The 17,901-nt window shown below is 33.0% G+C and overlaps 4 protein-coding genes across 4 annotated transcripts in view; 3 read left to right on the forward strand and 1 right to left on the reverse strand.

Moving 5' to 3' along the window:
- LOC123322023 (metabotropic glutamate receptor 7-like) overlaps positions 1-5,767 on the forward strand; it is a 77,304-nt gene extending 71,537 nt beyond the window's left edge. Inside the window, exons 9-15 of the mRNA XM_044909847.1 lie at positions 1,000-1,102; positions 2,053-2,557; positions 2,695-2,999; positions 3,372-3,506; positions 3,594-3,886; positions 4,007-4,186; positions 4,275-5,767. Coding sequence (XP_044765782.1) covers positions 1,000-1,102; positions 2,053-2,557; positions 2,695-2,999; positions 3,372-3,506; positions 3,594-3,758 — 1,213 coding nt within the window. The 3' untranslated portion in view covers positions 3,759-3,886; positions 4,007-4,186; positions 4,275-5,767. The remainder of the gene's footprint in view (positions 1-999; positions 1,103-2,052; positions 2,558-2,694; positions 3,000-3,371; positions 3,507-3,593; positions 3,887-4,006; positions 4,187-4,274) is intronic.
- A 454-nt stretch (positions 5,768-6,221) lies between these two features.
- On the reverse strand, positions 6,222-9,413 carry LOC123321523 (G protein alpha i subunit). Its single transcript, XM_044909175.1, has 5 exons — positions 9,191-9,413; positions 8,950-9,134; positions 8,532-8,818; positions 8,376-8,470; positions 6,222-8,266 (listed from the first exon to the last, which is right to left on the reverse strand). The coding sequence occupies exons 1-5, from the start codon at positions 9,309-9,311 to the stop codon at positions 7,884-7,886; spliced, it is 1,071 nt and encodes a 356-aa protein (XP_044765110.1). The 5' UTR covers positions 9,312-9,413; the 3' UTR covers positions 6,222-7,883.
- A 2,183-nt stretch (positions 9,414-11,596) lies between these two features.
- LOC123321524 (hypertrehalosaemic prohormone-like) lies at positions 11,597-12,402 on the forward strand. Its single transcript, XM_044909176.1, has 2 exons — positions 11,597-12,159; positions 12,214-12,402. Exons 1-2 carry the CDS (start codon positions 11,989-11,991, stop codon positions 12,256-12,258), a joined length of 216 nt encoding a protein of 71 aa, XP_044765111.1. The 5' UTR covers positions 11,597-11,988; the 3' UTR covers positions 12,259-12,402.
- A 1,298-nt stretch (positions 12,403-13,700) lies between these two features.
- On the forward strand, positions 13,701-17,421 carry LOC123321321 (ceramide glucosyltransferase-B-like). Its single transcript, XM_044908786.1, has 7 exons — positions 13,701-14,212; positions 14,265-14,406; positions 14,506-14,710; positions 14,928-15,040; positions 15,124-15,389; positions 16,032-16,221; positions 16,748-17,421. The coding sequence occupies exons 1-7, from the start codon at positions 14,115-14,117 to the stop codon at positions 16,925-16,927; spliced, it is 1,194 nt and encodes a 397-aa protein (XP_044764721.1). The 5' UTR covers positions 13,701-14,114; the 3' UTR covers positions 16,928-17,421.
- The last annotated feature ends 480 nt before the right edge of the window (positions 17,422-17,901 follow it).

Raw genomic sequence — 17,901 nt, forward strand, 5'->3', positions numbered from 1 at the left:
GTGGCATTTTTCGTTTTCGTTATGATCCCTATGTCTTGTTTCAACACTGTTTTATTCAATATTCATATATAATTCAGTTTTATCAATTTCCTTCGAAGTTCTAGGGGACGTACTCAAGGAATTTTTCATTTCTCAATCTTTCTAGAGCGATGTTCCTCGAGAAGACTATAATCACTATCAAAATTGAATCTTCTGAACTGATCGAGCTCAACATTCTCCCACGAAGTTACGAATAATACACCTCATAACGATTTCCGTTATTATTTCCTTTCGTATTGATGTTTTGATGTCCCTATTTTTGACCCAACATGTATCAGAAGGGGTGCATATTTGACGCTATTTTCCTTCACGAAATATGAAATCAATTCAATTTTCCATTGAAAGTATGTTTCTTTCGAGGTTTTTCCTTTTTTTTCTGCAGCTGATTCGAAACTGGGTATATTCCAGAGGGTAGAAATATGTTATCGAGATTGCGAAACTATTACGTCAATCGTTTCCTTTAGCAGAATTATGAGGGTTATCATTCCATCAATTATTACACTCCTCAGGACAATGGTCTTGATGCTACCTACTTATTGTCTGACACAGCCTTGATGAGGCCTTACAGAAATACAACAATAGTGGAGTGTTGGAATTGTACTCTCTATTTTCTTCGGAGATTGAATCAAATAGGGAAAATTATTTCAGATAATTGAATATCCTCCAGTAAATCCACTATATTACCATTAATAGGAGAGGAAATGAAGGATATTTTCCTTTATGGAACGTGGGTATTCCAAAAAGGAATGAGAGAATAAGACTAGAATTTTTTTTGAGAAATAAAATCGTCATCTGGCAAAAATTCTCCCAGCTCCAAAAAACTGAAAACAGAGCTGAACATGTGAAGCTAGGGTTATAAATTGTCTCATTTAAACTATAGTTCAATTTGGAACAAAATAGTTTGTAAATAACAGAACAACGTGCTAAATTCGCAACGTTTGAACTTTGTTCTTTTCACAGGTTGTACTTAAATTTGAAAGCATTATCCTGGAAAGAAACAAGTGCAATTCCTAAGCTGATATGTAGTGAAGAGTGCCCTTCTGGACATATCCGTAACTTTCAGGTAAATCTTATTCGTAGATAACTTATTGGATGGTGCATTTCTTTCTAGATCCTCCTTCATCAATGAACCGCTAAATTGAAAAATTTACGTAATGTTATCTCCTTTCTTTCTTCGGGATATAATAATATAAATTTCAGTGGTGAAGCTTGGCAAATGTAAGGTTGTGCCTTTTTTTTTCTGGCATATATTTGGACGTCTCTGATCGACAGTGAGAAATTTTCCTCGTACCCTATATGACAATGTCATTTTTCAGGCTGCATACTTAAAATTTTCGGTGCTGCTGACCCTCCGTCCTGCATGATTCAGAATATTCTGAATTGAAAATTCGAAAAATGAGGGACCCAGCCCTCGGACGGTACAGCGTGAAATTATTCAGGAGTTGCCAACGCGAAAGGACAGACAGAGATTCGGGTTTTCATGAAAAATGCACGGAGCACAATGAAAACTTTACGTATTCCATTTCATTTTTCCGCTTCCTTCTTATGGGGATTATAAGCGATTATGGGTGGAAGGGGCTTCACTTTTACGAATCTCCAGAAAGTGCATTAGCGATGTGATTCGCTTCGACTGAATAAACGAGAAGTTTAATCTAGGAAGGGAAGAAAAAAGCTGAAAAAAGTCTTTAGCGAACCAGCAAACAGAAGTCGACATCTTATCTTTTTCAGAAGAGTTATCTGGAAGCAAAACATATCGAAATTATTTCTGAAACTGTTAACTACAAGAAATTCATTTCTTGCATATTTTCTGCAACTCATTTGGTTTTTGGCTTCATGGTTAATGATGAAAGTAAAACAATTTTGAAGGGAGAATATAATAAACCAAATTTGGCTTGTTTTTTCGACATTTTCGACAAATTTTTTCGATTATTTTCCTGTAGTTGTAGTTTTTGTATTATGAAAATTCTGCAAAATGGTCATTTTGTGCCTCACTAAAGATACTTCCCATTTTAGGACCAATGCTGCTGGGTTTGCGTGGCTTGCAGAGAGGACTCTTATGTATTCAATGACACTTGCAAAGCTTGCAAGCCAGGCTGGGCCCCCAATAAGAATATGGATGGTTGTGACAAGCTTCAAGCTCAAGTGATAGACTGGTTGAGCCCATGGGCGCTGGTACCCCTGATTTTCAGTTCCTTCGGCATTATATGTACCCTTTTCACTACATGTGTATTCATACGATACAACAGAACTCCTGTTATCATGGCATCTGGAAGGGAACTTTGCTATGTTCTACTAAGTGGCATTTTATGTTGCTACTCGATGTCTTTCATCATTTTAGCTAAGCCCACAGTGGAGACGTGTGCAGTTATGCGTGTGGGCTTAGGGCTTTGTCTGAGCATCTGCTACAGTGCTATATTCACAAAAACTAACAGGATCTCGAGAATATTCAACAGAGGTGTCAAAAGTATCAAGAGACCGCTGTATACTTCGCCAATATCTCAAGTCGCAATCGCTCTAGGTAAGACTGGTTGTTTTCAGATTATCCCCCATCATAATCATGCTGGTAAATTGGAATATCTGTGGAAGAAGCTCTGACCTCTTCTTCGATACGTCTAGACATATCCTCATATTTATTCAGTTTTGTTTCTGTTGTAGGTATCGTATCAATTCAGCTGATTGGGGCAATTGTATGGCTGATAATAGAGAGGCCAGATGTCAGGGAGATTCACCCCCAGCCCCTAACAGCTGTCTTGACCTGTCGCGTCTCGACTTTCTCTCTAATAATGTCGCTGGTTTATAACATGATTCTGATAACACTCTGTACACTTTATGCTTTCAAGACGAGAAAAATACCAGAAAACTTTAACGAGGCTAAATACATCGGTTTTACAATGTACTCCACGTGCATTGTTTGGCTGGCATTCTTACCAATTTATTTTGGAACGAATAATGATTACAAGGTGAGATATTCAGAAGTATTTGAGACTCTTGCTGACTCCTCTGTTGTTTTTTTGCTTGGAAATGTACGAAGTTCAAAGCAGCCTATTTTTTGGCTTTCATATTGAATAGATATAGAGTAATAAATGAGTTTTTCGTTACCCTGAGGCTGTAGCGATATTATAAGTGCTCTGGTTCGCTATAAGAGGCTTTTCAGCAAAAAATGTTATTGGGCATTACAAGCAAACTAACTGGCTAACAAGAACACACAAAATTATTGCAAATGCCAACCGTATCAACCATCCCTCTTTGGCAATTTAAGAAAAGAGTTAAATAGGGAATGATTTAGTCGTGCAAACACAAAATTCATGAGTTCAACTGGATTTTTTTTTCAGATTCAAATCGTAAGTATGTGTATGTGTTTGAACATAAGCGCAACGGTGGCACTGGGATGTCTGTTCACCCCAAAGGTGTATCTGGTAATATTTCAACCGTACAAAAATGTCAGGCAAGGTGGAAATGGCAACCAAGTAAGTCAGCTTATATTGTGCGTCAATTTGCACAGGTAGTTTAACTGTTCGATAATTTGATGAAATGGACAGTTGTTCACTTTTTAGGGGCAGGACCGTCCAGCATACAGTATGCGATTCACGGCACCGCGCTCACAAACAATGCAATCTATGACCAGCAACTCCAGGTCTTCGCCAAAACCTCTAAGACACTCAAATGGTGATCAAAACCCTCTGCCCAGCCCAAGTGTGGAAGAGAGTACTCTGAGTTAAATATCAAAATGAGCAGAAATTCCCTCCCACCCCTGCTTTTTCCTTTATTCTTCGTTTAGATTAAATAAATGTGTAGTCTCCCCAAAAATTCCTGATGTCATATTGGATATCAACATATTCTCAAAATTGTGAGTATTTGGAATCCAAGTTAAACGACAAATAGAGTAGGTAGAGTAGATATGTTCAAGTATAACTTCCCTAGCATTCATAAGAAATATTTTTCCATTATTTTCCCATTTTTATTCCAGCCTGTTCGGTGTAAATCTGCATAACTTGCATAAGTCGATTACTGGGGGCATTAAGTACAATCCAATTTGTCGATAACTTTCTACATACCTCATTCCAATAACAGAGCATCTTACGTACCTAATATTTTGGTAACGAAGCTATAGTACAATATTGCATGAATACAAAACGAAAGTAAATGTGTAAGTTTACTAATTTTCACACTCTGTTCAAGAAGAATTTCATTCACATCTGTAGTTTTTTGTGAATAATATTAAATTCTTTTTTTAGGAGACATTTCTGGTTCTGGTGATGAAAGTTAATCATCACGAATCTGGGGCAGTTCAAAGACTACCTAAAAACGTATACTTATGTATATGTGATGACAATTTCATATATAGCTGTTGAACTGGAAAAATTTGTTGTACCTACTCTGAAAAATTATTATGTAGTAACAAGAACGACCGCAATGCGGTAATAGTTTTCCTAAATTACTATATAAACTGATGCCAATTATCATTCCACTTTTCAATGGTTAAAACCATCATCGTCGTTACAAAGAAGGCATGTTATAAATGTTGCAATTACCCGTTGTTCTGGTCAAATTAAGAGTCCTAACCATAGCTCTCGGACTATATAGTTAGATGCAATGTGAAAATCTTTTTGTATAAATTTCAAATGCGTCTCTAACTATATACAAACTACTGATGTTCAATGAAAAAACTCAAAATATCTCAAAAAAATTAGATAAATGTGATTGTAAATAGTTATATCAGTTTTATCACCTGATAGATCAAAAATATATGTATATAACTGTCATAAATATTGATTAGGTAAAGTAAATTTCATAGATTTTACTTTAGAACTGATGGAGATATCGTGTATTTCCAAAAAATGACTGTTTTAAAGAGTGTTATATCGATTTTCTGTAGAAAGATAAGAATAACACACCTACAAGTAAAGAATGAAATATTGTAAGGTGTTACTTTTATCAATTTTGAATTATACTGAATTAGAGTAGGTATAAAAATGGAATCCATAAGTCTTTTGATAGCTTCAAATCATGGCTTTCATGATTTCGAAACATCTGTATATACATAATACGTAGCTGATTAATTTTTTATTGTTATAGAGCGCCAATTTTTTTCTGAAGAAAGTCTTTGATCTACTGTGACTTCAATTGGTAAATGAACGTTTTCAGGGGAAGTTTAAAAATTTTCGAATGTTCAGAAGATTTTTCAGATTCTTTGGCAGCTTATTACTACGTTATTTTGTCTGGTGAGTGTCCACCAGTCAATAAAGCAGAATTCTAACAGTATTTTTACAGACGGTGTTCATTAGAGTTTCAATTGTACAAATATCTGATAACCAAGAAATGTATTTATGTTACTTGTTCAATGGATTCACTGTGAATTTTATGTGTTATAAGCATTGTGTCACTATTTGTGTTTCCTAAATCTGTATGTTACGTTTTGATGCGTATTTAACCACAATGCTTGAACTCAAAAGGCTGTTAAACGTGGACTGTTAAAAATCTTCGATATATTATAACACAATTTTAAAAAACTAGATGTTTGTATTGTTGATGTATTCTTAGATTTAACGAATTCAATTCTCTACACTTTGTGATAGCTTCTTATGCCATTCTTTCTAAATTTTCAAATACATAATTATGTTATTGAAGTCTAGATGCAAATCATATCGAATATATAATCACTCTTGAAAACGATGTAATGTGATAACTATTTTTTCTGCTACTTGTGTGAATAAATGTATTCATTGTTGAACCTCTTCCTTATTCTACACTCTAAATGACGCAATTTTTAAGCTATCGAGCTCAGTTTCTGCAGAATATGAGGATCCACGATGCTAAGAAGCCTATTGATTTTGTTCAGAATCGATCTAGTCGTTCTCGAGTTAATATAGGTGGATTTCCTCTATTAAGAACACTATATGGTGTGCCAGTTGATGCCAAATTTTGCAACTAGAATTGGAACTTGGTAGTTTGTTCATATCGGGAAGGAAAAAGGGTTTTTGCTGTTTGATAAGAGTATTCATGAACTCATGCAGCACTGAGCTTTTAAATCCTCTGGGTATTAAATCTACAGATCTTTAAGTCCACTTTGGACATAGATCTAGTTTGAATCTAGTTACTTTATATACACACATATTCTATTTGTATGAAAATGGCACTCAGCTTGAATTCACTTATATGGTGTACTGAAATGATACTAGAAGTATTGGAAAAAGGCATTTATTGATTAGATTTATCTCAAAAATATTTTACAAAAATATACAGTGGAACTTCACCATAATCAATTCAAATTTTGATCAATTTCAAAGACGTATATGGCCTGATTTTCAGTTAATTGATTTATTCAGATATACATTCGAAACAGAACAATAAAAATGTAGCCATTTGAGCTCTAAGAATCACAACCTTTTATGATAAATACAACTTGAAACCAAAATTTGAATACTTGTTCATTAAATTGCTTGAAAATCAGACAAGTATAATGAGCATAAATAGAGAAATGACAAGTAAAAAATATATCTTCTCCAGTAATAAACTACTACAAAAATATCTTCACCCTTTTGTCAGTTCGACAGAATGAAACTTGACAAAATCTCAATTTTGAAACATTCTGAATTTGATAACATTGATACAAATATCTTATATATTAATGGAATTTCAATCCCACAAAAACTGGAGATTGTTTGTAAAGTTCAGTAAAAAAATTATCAACTTTAAACTCTTCGAGATATTATTACTGATTCGATAAAAGATACAAAAATATCTAAGATTACAAAAATAGATTTTCAACCTTGAATTCATATATATATACTCTCTAGTGGTGAATATTTTAAGTATACAAAAATCAGTCACTTTTTTAAGTTCGTTTTTGGCGGAATGACTTGTGGAATAATATAAGAAAATTGAGAACACTCTAATACACAAAATTTATGGCAAAAACTGATAATTACCATTTTAAATACAGTGGACTTTCTATCAAAACCCTACAGACAGTGAAATCGTATTAAATTATAAAGATCTTCCTTCTTCAAGGACATCGGTGATGAATATGATTCGAGTGCAATTCGATATAAGTTGATCATACTAGTTTTATTTCAGATTTCGACGAAAAACAACTAGTAGAATTAATGATGACATGAAAAACATCAACATGAAGTTCACAAAAAAAATAATATAAAAAAGCTGTTTGTAAATCAACCAATTAATACTTAAGTGAGAAAAGTGGTAAAATCCATGAATACTGAGAAGTGTAAGATTTGCAGATTAGAAATTCATACAATTAGTCTTCCTTGATAGTTGCTGATACTAGTCATACACAGGGACATTCGATATTTTGATATTTCTAACATTGAACAGATAAAATTTTGAATTAATCAATGATGGAATGTGGCACAAAACGGATTTGGAGACAGTGGGAGAAATAAAATGAAAATAACAAGCAATAACTAAACGAACTGATGTGCGTCCTAAATGAGTGAAATTTTATCGTTAAAATAGTGAAAAGTCCCTAACTCTTTCCTATTTATCAATATCAGAAGGTTGAAATTTATATAATGAACCAGTTTGAATTATCATCATGATGATTTATGTCTAGTTTCAAACAAATTCAAATGATATTTTGTGAAAGAAATGAAAAATTTATGTAATTATTGGAAATATAGATGAAGTGTTACAAATAAATTGATTCTGTCAATGTTGATTCAGTCTTTCAATTTTTCTTGATCAAGTGAAGGAGATCAAATGAATCGAAGGAATACAAAATTTAAAGCTTGGATAAATTCCTCAAGTCATGTAAGTGTTAAGTCGGTAAAATATACATCTTATTAAATAACATCTTAGAATAGAATGACACTTTGTTACGTATTTTATACAAGAAGACCACAATCTTTCAAATTATTCTTTATGATAACATCGGTGACTGCATCAAACACAAACTGAATATTAGATGTGTCTGTGGCACAAGTTAAATGGGTGTATATTTCCTTCTGATCCTTTCTCTTATTTAAGTTTTCAAATTTCATTCTTATATAGGCTGAAGCCTCTTCGAATGTGTTCGAACCTGTATATTCTGGGAAACAGATAGTAAGGGGACTACGAGCAATTTTCTCTTTGAAAAGATCCTTTTTGTTCAGAAATAGAATGATCGAAGTGGTGACAAACCACTTGCTGTTACAGATTGAATCAAAAAGCTTCATTGATTCTACCATACGGTTCATTTCTTCATCTTCTGCTAATACCAGGTCATAACCTATAATAGTCCATCAATGAGAACAAATTCATCATATTTCATCCAACAGACACACAACTCGTTAAAAGTGATACATGAATACTACAGTTGTGAGAAGGCCCAAACTTACCAGACAACGCTACACAAAATATTATAGCTGTGACACCTTCAAAGCAGTGGATCCATTTCTTCCTCTCAGATCTTTGACCACCAACATCGAACATTCTGAGAATAAAATGAATTGGCTAGATGTCCAAGAGCTTTGAGGAAAAGTAAATGTACTCACTTGAAATGTAAATTTTTGAATGAAAAATGTGTTTCAACAATTCCAGTAGTCTTAACTCTAGTACGTAGAACATCTTGTTGGGATGGTATGTATGTTGGCTGTGATATCCTATCTAAAGCATTGAGATAATAAGCCGCCGAATCATTCAATTGGTATTCCCTAGAACGTGAGAAACACTGCTGCACACCAGAGTCCTGCCACAACTTTTTCATTAATGCTACGAGCTCTGGAGTGAGCTCTCCCTCCTCTGCTGCACTTGCAAATGTGAAAAACTGCCTAGCTATATCCTAAAATATGAGAAAGACCTTTATGAGTCGTAACCAAATGACATTATAATTACTTAATGAACTTATTGCTAATAGAAGGTAAGTACGATAATTAGAAATTTATCCTAGGTTTCCACAAACCAATGACTTACAGCTTTACTGGGATCTCCAAAATCAATCCTCAACTGACCCATTGCTCGAATTATAGCCATGAGACTCTGGATGGTATTACTATAAACGACAGGCTTATAAAGTTTACATTCTTCTATAGAGTAGCCTGTTTCATGAATAATTTTCATTTGCTTCACAATTGTACTTTTTCCAGACTCTCCAGCACCTTGAAAAAAGGAATGTTTGTAATTCAGTTAAATGACAGTTCTAAAAAGTTCTCACCTAAGAGTAAAAGTTTTACTTCGCTAGCAGCTCTTTCTCCATCTGCCCTAAGGTCTCTATCGATCTTTTTAGACCTTTCAGTGGCTTCCTTGTCTCCTGTTGCACTTATTGCACAACCCATATTTGTTATTGTTAATTTTTAAAAGGATTTAAGACACTTGTTGCTATTTTCCCAAAAGAAAAGCGACTCCACCCGCTAATAAGAAATGACAAATATGTTACACATAATCACGGTATATTCTCCTTTCAAATTGTAACTGACGTATTGACAGTTAATTCCGTTAGGATACCGTGAGGCGTAGGTTTTCTGATAAAGCTGCTTTCACACGTTAATCGATAGCTTCGTGAAACAGAACGTAAGGGGCGCCACTGTTCCTCACAGAAGGCCACGAATATGTTTTTGAAATTGCCTCTTATTGTTTGATTTTCCTCAAAATAAATGCATGGCTGTATATCATGAAAAAATCATAATTCTGAAATAGTACTCTGATATTTCACAGTACTTGGAATATTCAGATTTATATGTTTGTTTGACAACTTAAATTTTTCACACATTCCTCAACTCCTTTTTTATTACTTTCGGGAACTTTAAAATCATTCATATTTGCATTTGCAATTTTTCATAAGAAAAATATGATCCGGGCTGTTATTTTGGTGAAGGAACCTAATTTTTATTATATAATGGTCAAAGAAAAAGGTGGATATTTGATTAAATTCCTCAATGATGAACTTTTGGAGTAGAAAAAATATATAAATACGTACGTCTATTTTTCATTCTGCTTCTTCTGGAATTCTCATGAAGATAGGTAGATGAAATTTGGTAAAAAAACTGATTCAACTGATTTTGGGGGTTGAAAATTATGGACAGACGTATGAAAGTTTATCTCTCAAAAAATGTCGAGTTGCCCTGGAATATGTGTTACTTCACCGAATCATTTCTCTTTCGAAATTCATATATACAGGACTTTGAATTATTCTGCTTATAGGGCATTACCCATTACCTATACTTAATGTAGTAGAATTTCAAAATTGACGTCCAATGAGAAATTGAAATCATTTATAAGGACTCTGATGTATATTTGTTTAGGGTGTTATAATATTTCGAGGTCTGTCAACAATTATTCAATACTGAAGAATAATGATACACAATAAGTCCCCTCAAAAAGAACCAGAATGTTTTCGAATGTCAAATTTTCGCTTTGTTGTTACAAGAATTGTTTTTTTTTTCACTGAAATGTTTATAAATAGGGAATAAAAAAAACTTCTGAGATAACTCATAACGATTTAAATACGGTTATTTTTAAAATGAGAATCAATTTAATTCAGAACATCGATCGGAAAGCAATCGAAAAATATAATGAGCGAGAATTCAATGTTTTCGTGTAAACACGAGAAGCAAACGTTAATTTTATTTGTTTGCTGAGCTTGCTGAGACTATACACGGCCCTTGAGAGAGATTTGTTATTGATATTTGGTAATATCCCGATCCTGCAAAGAACGTGTCTACTATCTTTTATTGAATCGAACAAATCCCCTATCATTTCTTGATTGGAAATGGCTAGTTGCATGATAAGGCAATTGATTATGTAATAGAGCCATTGATTTGCTGATTACTCTTCAATAATCAGCTGAATGAAGTACATCTCTAATGATCTCTAATGATAACTATCAAAATAAGCACACATGTGTATCTGTTGTCAACTTTATCAGTGGCTAAATATATGATACTTTGAAACATGACAATTTTTGTTTCGTTTTTGATATTCATTATAGGAGAAAGCAACGAAAAACTGTGGAATATACCTATATATCGATTGAACTGAATTCGAAAAATCCCCCTTTTTAGGAAATTCCAGTGATAAGAGAGTCAATAGTTGCTGATTCACATTATACTATGTAATTCTCAATAATATAGGTATTTTAACTTGTATCGGTATGAGTCAATTCGTATGCAGGAAACGCGTGAAGTTTTAGAAACGTAAAGAATGTTATCGACAGTATGAAAATAGTCCTATCTCGATTCAGGCTTCGCTTTCCTTTTAAGAAATAAGAGAGAAAAAATAGAAATTTTAATTATTTTACCCTTTCGAAGCCTGAAGAAAAGTTGCATTTGAATTAATATTGGAAAATCGACAAAGGAAAAACGTTTTTAATAACATCTACAATTTTCCACGACTATGTTTTCAAAAAGTGCTTCTATTTACGATTTTTTCGAATTTTTTATATTATTTTATAAGAAAATGAGGAACAACTCTTAGGATATCAACTATTAATGTTTGAAAATTAACTTTTATCTGATTAATAGTGGTGTTGCCAGAAAAAATCAATCTACCATCAATTGGTAAACGTCGAAAAGAACAGAATACTCTCATTTTAACTTTCTTTATTCGATTCTAGTAACAAATTTCGGACTTTTTTCATTCGTTTTTACATATTCTTTATTAGGAATACCTAAAGGAATGACCAGAAATGATCATTTCGAAAGGAAAATGGTGTTTCAAATTTTGTTTTTCGTTCATTAAAACCCTAATTAGAGATTCGCGTCAGACATGTTAAATAATCAATCGGAATATTTGTTTCAGAAAAGAAAACTAGCATTTACGTTGATTGCCCTAACATCGACAGGCTTCTTCAAATCAAATCGTGAAATTCCACAGTTGTCGAGGGGGTAGTGATTACAACCCCTCTCGAATTGCGCCGTTTGAAGTGGGAAAGATATAAAAGACTGATCCCGATTGAACATCCACGCATTTGAAGAAAACTTAGTCGCGCTGAAAAGTTATTTTCCAGAAACGAAAATGCATCGATTAGTGTTCATATTGGTAGTTTTCGGCATTTTTGGTTTGTGCATCGCTCAGCTGAATTTCACCCCGAATTGGGGTAAACGATCATCATCAACAACTACAGACGTGGACAGCTGCAGGACTTCAATGATCGATTCGATGATGGTCATCTATAAAATGATTGAGGTAAATATGAATACTATGAAAAATTTAATGCTAATTTCTTTTGGATTATTTCAGAATCAAGCACAAAAGTTGATCGAATGTGAGAAAGGAGGAAACTAAAATGCAGCCCCACTGCTATCTGATATTTCAACCATTCTGGGAATTCCATTAAATTGAAATATTTTTTGTAAATGATAATTTATTTGCAATGTTCTATTTTGAAGTTCACTAAATAATTATTTGAATATATATTGCATTAATTGTATTTTCAGGAGTTTTAAGTACCACATAGATACAAGATTCGAAATCCTCACAATAAATTTTTCACGTCATTAGTATAACGACAGGTCGTTATATTTGCAGCCAGAAAAAAGACCATAAAATTTGATTGGCCAATCAATACACCAATAACTGATGACTTCATGCCAAATTTTTAAGGAGCAAAAATATTAAAAAGCAAGAATTATGGACAGCTCATTTTTGTTTCATATAGGGAAAATTTTTTAAGCTGCACATTACAAATCACATCAACACTAATTCGATCTAAATTCCCGGAATATGGATTATGTTCTTCACTTGATATTGAGAATAAAAAACCTCTTACACTTCATCACATATAATAGTATCATAAAAAAATTAGTTGTAGAGTCGTTGTGGAAATCCTGTCAGAAAAAACGTAATTTTTCGACCATATATATTTCATAGCGCTTCATAATTGGAATTTTTGAGAAAATTGTTTTTTTTTTCATGATGTCAATAATTATTCATTCAATCCTGTTTCATCCATACCTCGTATTCTTATCTAAGAATACCGAAAAAATATATTTTAGATCACTTCAGAAACCAAGTTCTTTCGAAATATTTGTGTTTGTATATGCATGACCTTGCTCTACCCACTTATCTGATATATCTATCACAAATATGATTTCCAGTAAACCATCTATATCCTGAAGTTTCAATTGCTTTTTATTTGCCAGAATATATGTGTATGCTAAAATGATGCCAAGATCTGAATTGGCAGATGTACAGAAGAGCTTCTGCATTAGCCAAAAAAGGAATTACAAAAGTTTTCCAGATCATTTAACATATTCCACTTGTTATTGATGCAAAAGACTATCCCTAGAAAGACGAGAGAAAAAATCCGAAAATTATCTTATTGATTGTTAGGGATTGAATATTGCAACGGAAATATTAAGAAACTGCGGAACTAAATTGATTTCCAAAGAATCTTTCAAGCAAAAACACAACAAAATTCAAAATTTTGATCATTCTCATCCAGTCGACGTTCAGTTGAATATTTTTGCAGCAATTACTATGTGATTCAAATGATTTAATTCAATATATGCCACATTAAATAACCATCCGGGCTGAAGGACCTAGGTCGATGGCCATAAAATAAACTTTTTCTCTCTCTCTCTAAATAACCATCCATTATTTAATTATTTTCCAAGATCCATTCTCTAAAATAATTTTGAATTTCCCACCTACTTAAGCCCTACCTACACTTTGCCTTAATGACATTTCTTTGTTCTATGTTTTATATGACATGTTTATAAAAAAAAACCGCAGTTATCTATGTACTGGTAGAAGGGCGTGAATCAAATAATTGTTTAAATTATTTAGTTTAGTGACAAAAAGTAGGAACTACTCTCATAATTAAATGAGCTGGTCATTCATTTCTATTGAATGATATGGAAAATGTGATGTCCTGCTTTCAGAATGATTCGGCGACTAATAGAACCTATCGATGAATCGGTTTTCCTACCCTGCGTTATCTGTATCACGTTTGAAAAATTACTCACCAAAGATTATAATCTTTGTTACTCATATGATAAAGCATGAAAACCGAAGAATTCGATTATTCGAGGTTCAGAATGAAATTGTAGTTGGATGTGGAGCTGTAGTGTTTTAGTATGTAATGTTATTGATAGTGTGATATTCTAATAAGAAACCGATGACCAAAATAACAGAATACAATGGTACCAATGATTTACACTTTATATGGATTTGCAATATTTTTTTTCATATACTGGTTCGCCATGTGGCTTCTTCATGTCCTAGCAATATTTTATGGGTATGAAAATTTCCCAACTTCAAGGCACTGTTGTACAATTCTATAATTTTAGGAAATTCAAACTTCACAGAAAATTACCTCAACCTGTTCTCGATGAACCATATCCAGGTGTTTCTATATTAAAGCCCTTGATGGGTGTGGATTCTAATTTAGCAGCTAATTTAGAAACTTTTTTTACCATGACGTATCCCCAGGTGAATACATTGGTTTTGTTATGAACTGAAATATTCTTTAATATCCTTTTTATTTCTGCTTAAGCAGAAGGATTGCGGTTATGATATGTATTATTTCAGTATGAGCTTCTTTTCTGCATTGAAGAAGAAGCCGATCCAGCAGTGGCACTTGTTGAAGGTTTAATTAAAAAATACCCAAAAGTTTCAGCGAAATTATATAAGGGAGCTACATCAGTTTGTGTCAATCCCAAAATTAACAATATGAACAAAGCATTTGAAGACAGTTTATATGAGTTTATTCTGGTGTCTGACAGTGGCATCAAAAGTAAGTAGATTAACCTAACTGGCTAATAGACATTGAAGCATAAGAATTTTCAGTCATAGCTCAATATTTTTTTTATAGTTATTGTTGACATTTTCTCAGATTGTAAAGAGGCGCACAACAAGCTATAAGCCTATAAGCTCCTTCGGGTGCTGGCTTGGCTAATACTTGAAAGGTTTTGAAGCTCTCAGTGTTATTGATACGGTTTTTCATATTGCAGTGAAAGAAGATACCCTGCTTGATATGGTATGCTATATGACTGAAAAAACAGGTTTAGTTCATCAAATGCCCTTCACATGTGATAGAAATGGTTTTGCAGCTACATTAGAAAAGGTAATTGTTAATTAATATGTATAAACTTCATGCTTAGTCATTTATTCTTCTGTTCTTGTTCAGTACAAGATTTTTCTTTTCAGATATACTTTGGAACGGCTCAATCCAGGATATATCTGGTAGCTGATTTATTTCGTATTAACTGTCATACAGGTATGTCGACATTGCTAAGAAAGTCAGTGCTTAAAGAAAATGGGGGCTTGAAAACGTTTGGCTGTTATTTGGCTGAAGATTTTTTTATATGTAAATATTTTTTGGATAAGGGATGGAGAACAACGATAAGCAGTCAACCAGCTATGCAAAATTCTGGACTGTGTGATGTCAACAGCTTCCAAGCTAGACTAACAAGGTTAGGAAGAAGTCACGTTATAATATGTATGAGTTTATGCACAGATAAAAAAGGAATAACGTAAGAAAGCACTCTTGGCAACCATATGATCGACAATCGTCCATAGGAGTTTCTTATTTTGTTCCTCATTTTATTTTATTAGCTGTGCGAACTTGATTTCATTCTTATTTATTTACAATGATTGTGAAATTTTGGAATTGTCTCGAATGAGGGTACACAGGACTAATCTGCATACAAAAGAATTCATAATTGAGAAATTCCATTTCCGTCATTCAACTAGACTTTCAAAAATTGTATAGAATTAGCTCGTATAATGCTGAATAACATTCGAAATACGTAACAAGGTAAAACTGTTTACTCATGAAAGGCAAATGAACTATTCATTATGAATAAAAGGTGGATAACCAGTCTGAAATGTTTGCACCTAGCCTGGGTTTGCATTGATTTAGCTAAATCACCATTAATTTTTAATGCAGTTACCACTTGACAAACAACAAGTGGAGTGAGGTAAATTGTTTTTAATTTCACAGTGTTATAATCACTTTTATCTTCGGTCCAATCTAGATTAAGTTTTTTCAGTTACATATCGCCTTTACCTCTTATAACTAAGGTGTTATGTCTCATATTGAAACTTTTTTTTAGATGGGCCAAACTGCGTGTAGCTATGGTTCCTTTGGTTATCATTTTTGAACCATTATCAGAATGTATGGTGATCGGAGCATGTGCTGCCTGGGCATCTTCTGTCTTGTTTCAGTGGGATTCCCTAGCATTCTATTTAATACATGTTTTATTATGGTTCATATGTGATTGGATTTTATTAACTACGGTTCAGGTATTTAATATTCTATCCATATCTTTTCCATTGAAGCATGCGGTTTTTGAATCAAAAGGGTGTTTTGTATACCATATGGTTTGGAAAATAACTTTATTCATCTTTTAAGTGCGTCCACAAATATTGATGGTCTCATCTTGAACGTGGTCAAGAGAAATATTGCCCATCAGGCGTTTCAATCAAACCTGACTGATTTTGAGTTTGGAACTTCATATCATAAGGAATCAATTTTGATCTTTCCAAATTATTTGTAATTTTTCAACACTTTTGGTGTCAACAGTTGATCAGAAAGGAATTTCAATCATGTCATGAAGAACTTATGAAATAAGTCAATCTTATATATTATAAATGATGAAGAAGAGTCATTTTTGAAAACATCGAAGTTTGTGAATTTCCTAAACTCTAGTGGAGCATTTAATTGGGACTTTTTAGCTGTAATTTCTCATCAGACCCGACTTTTATATTCAAATCTATATTTATTATTATTTGAAAAACATGAAAAAAATCGTTTGTATTCACTTTGCAGAATGGTTCACTGCCTTTCAATAAATTTGACTTCTTAGTTGCGTGGCTGTTCAGAGAATGCTCAGGACCTTATCTATTTCTTCACGCTATCATCTACCCGGATATACAATGGAGGAACAGGGTATTTAAACTAGCGTGGGGTGGAGTTGCTCAGGAGATCAAACCAAGGATTAAGTGTTAATCTTTCCTTCTTTCTGAATATTAACTTCCGCTTATATGTAGTGATCAACCCGACAAATCTCGAGGGATTTATAATTTAATTTTGAATGAACTTATATTCCAACGTCGGAATTGGAAACTATGCTTTGAAGATTGTCTTAGAAGTAGGTATTTATTATTCTATACTTTACGAATGTTTTAGATTCTCCCAAAGTTTTTTAGGGCATTGAAGGTGAAGAATTGTGATTTTCTAACATTTAGCTGATGAGCCTATTTGCTTATCTCCTAAGCATATTGCTCAATATTATCGTTTTGAAATGACATCTCTTTTCTCCATCAAATAATTCTCATGATTTGACTAATAAGATCATTAATCGCTCGAATATCTGAATCTGAATTCCTTTTTTTCTCCTTATATTAATGTAACTCTCTGGAGTACTTGGTGCAGAAAAATATATAAATTCATTTTGGAATTATGCATTTATTAAACAAATATGAATATGTCATAGTGGTGAACAAAAAATACAAAATGATGACATCTTATTCCAAGTCATGAATTAACTGATTCAGTTAATTTCTTAACTGGTCAACAACCTTTATCTCACGCCATTATGTTATTCCACATGCATTGCTTAAATTTGTTCATTGAAATCAATGAAAAGCAATACTATGAGGATAATATAAATATAACTTCTTAATTATTATTGCAGAAAGTGAGAATTTGATACGAATTTTGGACTTTTACACCTCTCAGCACAACATTCATTGGATTTAAGCAGAATAAAAACGCAAATACTGTTCAGTCTTCCCTAAATGTTGTGAGCTAATTCTCTCAATTTTTTTTCAAAGAATAACCTTGTAGCTCATCATTGTCTCCTTGCTTGTGAAAATTGACATTCTAGGGAATTGAAATTTGCTAAACAAATAATTCAACCTACTGTGTGTGCACGTGCCATATTACTAGTGTATTTTTACTTTCACCAAATTATCTGAACA

Source organism: Coccinella septempunctata, chromosome X (genome assembly GCF_907165205.1).
Source record: "Coccinella septempunctata chromosome X, icCocSept1.1, whole genome shotgun sequence".
In the NCBI taxonomy this organism is placed as follows: Eukaryota; Metazoa; Arthropoda; class Insecta; order Coleoptera; family Coccinellidae; genus Coccinella; species Coccinella septempunctata.

Excerpts from the sequence above, each read along its gene's own strand:
- LOC123321523 (XM_044909175.1), bottom strand. The coding sequence starts at position 9,311 with ATGGGTTGTGCAATAAGTGCAACAGGAGACAAGGAAGCCACTGAAAGG. Across the intron at positions 8,471-8,531 it reads TTCAAAAATTTACATTTCAA|AATGTTCGATGTTGGTGGTC; the intron begins GTGAGTACATTT and ends TTTTATTCTCAG. Across the intron at positions 8,267-8,375 it reads ATTTTGTGTAGCGTTGTCTG|GTTATGACCTGGTATTAGCA; the intron begins GTAAGTTTGGGC and ends GGACTATTATAG.
- LOC123321321 (XM_044908786.1), top strand. The coding sequence starts at position 14,115 with ATGGTACCAATGATTTACACTTTATATGGATTTGCAATATTTTTTTTC. Across the intron at positions 14,213-14,264 it reads GTCCTAGCAATATTTTATGG|GAAATTCAAACTTCACAGAA; the intron begins GTATGAAAATTT and ends CTATAATTTTAG. Across the intron at positions 15,041-15,123 it reads TTGCAGCTACATTAGAAAAG|ATATACTTTGGAACGGCTCA; the intron begins GTAATTGTTAAT and ends TTTTCTTTTCAG.
- LOC123321524 (XM_044909176.1), top strand. The coding sequence starts at position 11,989 with ATGCATCGATTAGTGTTCATATTGGTAGTTTTCGGCATTTTTGGTTTG. Across the intron at positions 12,160-12,213 it reads TCATCTATAAAATGATTGAG|AATCAAGCACAAAAGTTGAT; the intron begins GTAAATATGAAT and ends GGATTATTTCAG.